The sequence below is a fragment of the Bidens hawaiensis genome, unplaced genomic scaffold, assembly GCF_021521415.1.
Source record: "Bidens hawaiensis isolate Kalapana, Puna unplaced genomic scaffold, B.hawaiensis_p1.1 tig00005823_1, whole genome shotgun sequence".
In the NCBI taxonomy this organism is placed as follows: Eukaryota; Viridiplantae; Streptophyta; class Magnoliopsida; order Asterales; family Asteraceae; genus Bidens; species Bidens hawaiensis.
Genome location: NW_027491384.1, coordinates 869,512 through 874,445, shown reverse-complemented (window position 1 = coordinate 874,445; position 4,934 = coordinate 869,512). Strand labels below are relative to the sequence as shown.

Genomic DNA, 4,934 nt, shown 5'->3' with positions numbered 1-4,934 from the left:
TACTCTTATTATAGTCTGTTGATTTATATGTAGGCAAAAAGTGCGAAAGCAAGATTAGTTCAATAGCGAACTATGCAGTCTCTCAGTGGTATCTATATCGGTGGTATCTCGGTTATCGGTCATAATGTGAAATATCGGTACCGATAATATCGGCGATATTGACAGATATATGACCGATATTAACCGATATTTCAACGACATCACCGATATTGCTGATATCAGTGTTTTAAGTCTTGATTTTCAACTTTTAGTGTTTAATGTTGGTGTTTTGAGTCTTAATCAATTCCTATTTGCTATAATTGTTAGTGTTTTGCATGTTGCAAAAGGATAATTTGTTAATAGTAGGAGAGTATATTGAATTGTTAGCGTTAAAGTGTATATATATAAATTCTGCATGATATTAAAGTTACCATATCCCACCGATATCTCACCACGATAAACGATATCTCAAATATCGGTCCTCAACCGATATCCGATATTTTTCCGCATTAACTGCTTAGCTAGCGAACAAACACTCGTCCGGATGACACTTTGAATATGGGGTTTTGAATCAGCAATTTGACAAAATATGGCCCCATTCGTGAGTAGATATCGACAACTTACTCAAGAACATGGTGCTGCAACTTTTTACAAACTTAGGTATTCGCATAATACAGTATTTGTCATTTCAATTATATATAGTTTCATAGATTTTAGTACAGTTTGTAATAGGTTCTATTTGGTAGAAAATTATATTTTGATGAGCTTGTATTGTAAAATTCTATATTTAATGCATTTTGGTTTATTTTGTGATTTTTGGTGGATTTGGATTGCTAAAATTCTATAATAAATAAATTTGGCTCGTTAAATCTAGATTTGGCGCTAAATTGCAATTTATTTAATTATTTTAAAATGTTGTATATGTTTTTGATGCGGTTTCTAAACCGCGTCGAAAGATGATTAATAGAAAATGTTACACCCTTTCGACGAGCTTTAGTGGGCTTTTGCCGCGGTTTCCAAAACCGCGTCTCATAACCAAACTAGCTTTTGCCGCCCTATTTTTTGCCGTGGTCTAAAACCTCGTCTAAAATCATTTTCACCGCGTCCAAAAATACATTTTTCTACTAGATCTTAGGAGGAAATATAATGACAATTCGGTAAATATAATCGACAATCTAAAATAAAAACTAAGCTGTTGAACCTTATTGTTTTTTCTTATTGGGTTATGAAAATATTTCTTCACTTCTTTTTCATATTTCCGTTTTACATGACAAGCCAATCATATGAGCTATGGGCCCCTTGACTTCCTCACAATAAGTAACAAAAGACATACATCTATATGGGTCTAAAGTCAATTGAAGATTTATAGGAATCGTTTCCATGGTAGTTGTGGTTTCGAATTCCCAAATTTGTACCTCCATCCAACCATCGTCCCTCTGTTGTGGAAGAGTTTTCATTCCCGGCCTATTGAGGGAGTTGTAGGTATTTTGAACAGCCTTTGGTCTAATAACCCGGGTTCGAGGACTTTCTAAATAGATATAGCATTTTGACCCCAGACCATCCTCTGCTAACATGGGAGCCTCAAATCCAGATCGTTCTTTTGGCAATTTGTAGACAAGATAAATTGCATATCTTGTTTGAGATGACACTAGCTGGTAACGGATTTCTCTGTCGATTTCGAATCGCCAATCCTTGAACACAACCGCTTCTCGAAATCTGAAAAATCTCAGAAAATCGTCTTACAAGCTAGCTAGAACGTAACTGATGAGCCTTAGTTCTTAATTTCATCACTCATGATATGTTAAAATATGTAAAAGATAGAACTTCTACAAGATAACCGGAAGGGAGATATAAACGAATTACCTTGATTTGGGTAAAGTCTGCATACAGAAGGTCATCTCGCCTATTATGCAATTAGCCTCTCTTGCTGATACCATATGGCATTTCTTCCCATTTTTGTCAAGATTAAACCACTGCATTCAATATATAGATATATATGTAAGTAGTTGTTTAAAAGTTCAGTAAAATATATATTCTTCCCTTTGAAAGGGTGTTCCTAGGCTATACAACAATAATTACATACAAGAAGCTGGACGTCCAGAAAAACTCAGCAACCGTACGTACCTCTAGACCACCATTGATGAAGAACCCTCTGCGAAGTATTGAGTACACTTCCTTCTCCGTTGTCCATTGAACGCTATTTTTTGACCATTTAATTAATTCTTCATAGTCAGCTGGCAGTTTTTCCTCCCAATTTGCATCTGTATTGGATATGTTTTTCATATCTAGCTTCTTATCCTCCTGTAGAACGCAACCATACGTCCATATTAGACTTTGACAATATGGAAGGATATATCATTATGCTTCAAATGGATTGGGCTCTGTAGCATTAAAATGGTTATTGGGGCTGGCCTATTTCCCATGAAAGTTTATAACACAAAGGATATTAATTAATTAAGTTTATGATTAAGATTTTATCTGTCATCTTACTTTCTCTAGGGGTCGAAACTCAATTCCTTCCACTTCAATGGCAGAATAACGACGTTCGTAGCCAAGAAACAGAATTTCAAGGTCAACATTCCTCCTATGATTAGTAAATTGATACAGTTCAACCATCCACCATCCATCTTCTCTCTCACACGCAAGTTATGAAGTTGAAATTTTGGCATCCCCTTGTAATTTGTATTTGAGGCCTATAAGGTGACATATGCTCGCATTCTCTGGGAGCATAAATTTGAACACAAGGTTCACCGTGTATGTGATTTGTGGTGACAAGAATTGGCTTCTAACTCGTGCTTTGAATCTCCCATTCAAAGAATGATAGGTTCCAACAGCAAATCTGCATGAATGAATGACGGGTAAGTCACCTTGAATCATACATTGCTACATACTTACCAAAAGAAAGCTAGAAATTAAGAATGACGGGTAAGTCACCTTGAATCATATCCAGACGACCACGGATAATTCTCAGATGCCCTTGGAACAACACATTCGCCACAAGATATCAGTTCACAATGCTCTCCCTTCTTATTAATTGAAAACCGCTATACGACCATTAAACAGTTCAAGTTAGTTCAGCTCATGTAGGATGATACATTTTTGAGAGTGAGTTTAGTTCATTAGCTGTTGTCATCTTTCTTAATTATATTATCCATTTTGTTGTTAAGTTTAAAACACCCATCCCTCGCAGCACTTCAACGGATTATTTTGTATAACTAGAGTTTAATTTTCTCTTTTTCTAAAGAACGTGTAAAATAGGTTTTTTTTATTATTTTTTCTCCTCCTACAGTTTTATTGTTTTATTATGTTTTTCAATTTTATTTAAGATATATTTTAGTGTTGCTCTAATAATTTATAGTATGTAATATACAAACGATATCCAAAAAAATGCCGTGTTTGTCGGTTGGTTTCTGTTTAAAGATACAGTGTGTTTTTCTCCTAGCTTTTTTATTGTCTACAATTGATGTAAATTTTATTAGAACCAGAGTTGTATCCAAAAAAACAAAAACTAAAGTAGTGGATTATAGACATAGCAACTAATTACCGTTTTGCCGTCATTAAGGTAGACCCCTACAGAGAGAGCTTGCATCGATACGTTGGTGACTGTGAAGTCTAGAAAAGGTTGTGCACTCTTAAGCAACTCTTAGTAGGAAAAACTCGGCAGCTTTCCTTCTTTGAACTCCTGAATTTCGAGTGCAAGTTCTGACACTACCTCAGCCATCTTTGGCCGATCTTTACGAAATTTATTCAAACATCGATATGCGATGCCAGAAAATGTTTCTAAACATATCTGATCTATTGGTTGTATGTTTGAACTTGTAAAGATAATATCACTTAATTTATTCTCTTCATAGCTTTCAGCCCATGAGGGCACCAAAATCCAGGCACGACCATTATTGTCAAATCTACAGCATAATGTTCCACACAAAACTTCAAATAACACCACACCGAAAGAGTATACGTCTGACTCCTTCGTTAGGTTGTGCGTCATCACATACTGCGGATCACAGTACCCAAGGGTACCTGCTGCTAAGTTGATAATAGCCGATTGCTGCTGGTTAGCTGGGCCCATTATTGAGAACCCGAAGTCCGCCACTTTCGCATTCCAGTGGTCGTCAAGAAGGATGTTGCCGCTTTTTACATCACAGTGGATGAGTCTTTGGTGTAACTCTTTCGGATCATGAAGGTGCCTTAGTCCCTTGGCAGCACCTAGGCATATCTTGATACGTTGTGATCATGTGAGATGAGGGGAATCTAAATGGTGGTCAAGGCTCTTATGAGATGCAAGCTCGTACACAAGGATAGCCTCACCCCCTTGGTAACAAAATCCTACAAGGGAGATAAGATTTTCAAGGCGGTAACGAGAAAGCGTCATGAGTTCTTTCAAGAACTCAGCTTCTCCTTGATCCCCCATACGATCCAGACGCTTAATTGCGACCATGATTTGACCCTTGGAGCGAGATAGTTCTCCTTTATAAACTCTCCCAAAAACCACCATCTCCAATACAGTTATTCTGGTCGTCGAAGTTGTTGGTGGCGGTTTTGATCTCTTCCAGTGGAATTTTAAGATCCTTAAACTGCCGCAACACTTCCATATTTTTGATCAAATAATAACTATAATATTTGAACCAAGGGTTCCAAGCAAATGCAACCGCACAGCTTGTCACGATATGTGTAAAGAACCAACACAGAAGGTGTTTGTGGTTTTTGTAAGGGAATTAGAAGATGGATAAAACACTTAAGATTAATTTGTTGTGACGAGCTCAATGTTAACCGATGCCTATTTATAGGATTAAATTTGGAATATACTAAACTAGAAATTGAATTAGGAACATATTATGCCACTTCAATAATTAAATTTTTTTAAGCAAAAACAAAATACAATTAAGTGATTAACATACTTGACGTACCTCACAGGAATATAGATGGCGTTGTAAGATATAAAAGTCAATGGC

General features: G+C 36.4%; 2 protein-coding genes across 2 annotated transcripts; both read right to left on the bottom strand.

The window, feature by feature from the left end:
* Positions 1-1,229: 1,229 nt before the first annotated feature.
* Positions 1,230-3,209, bottom strand: LOC143630816 (F-box protein VBF-like). Its single transcript, XM_077099725.1, has 5 exons — positions 2,914-3,209; positions 2,470-2,818; positions 2,104-2,280; positions 1,843-1,952; positions 1,230-1,695 (listed from the first exon to the last, which is right to left on the bottom strand). Exons 2-5 carry the CDS (start codon positions 2,593-2,595, stop codon positions 1,230-1,232), a joined length of 879 nt encoding a protein of 292 aa, XP_076955840.1. The 5' UTR covers positions 2,596-2,818; positions 2,914-3,209.
* Positions 3,210-3,622: 413 nt separating this feature from the next.
* On the bottom strand, positions 3,623-4,477 carry LOC143630815 (receptor-like protein kinase THESEUS 1). The gene is made up of 3 exons (XM_077099724.1): positions 4,313-4,477; positions 3,978-4,198; positions 3,623-3,884 (listed from the first exon to the last, which is right to left on the bottom strand). Exons 1-3 carry the CDS (start codon positions 4,475-4,477, stop codon positions 3,623-3,625), a joined length of 648 nt encoding a protein of 215 aa, XP_076955839.1.
* Between the last annotated feature and the right edge of the window lie 457 nt (positions 4,478-4,934).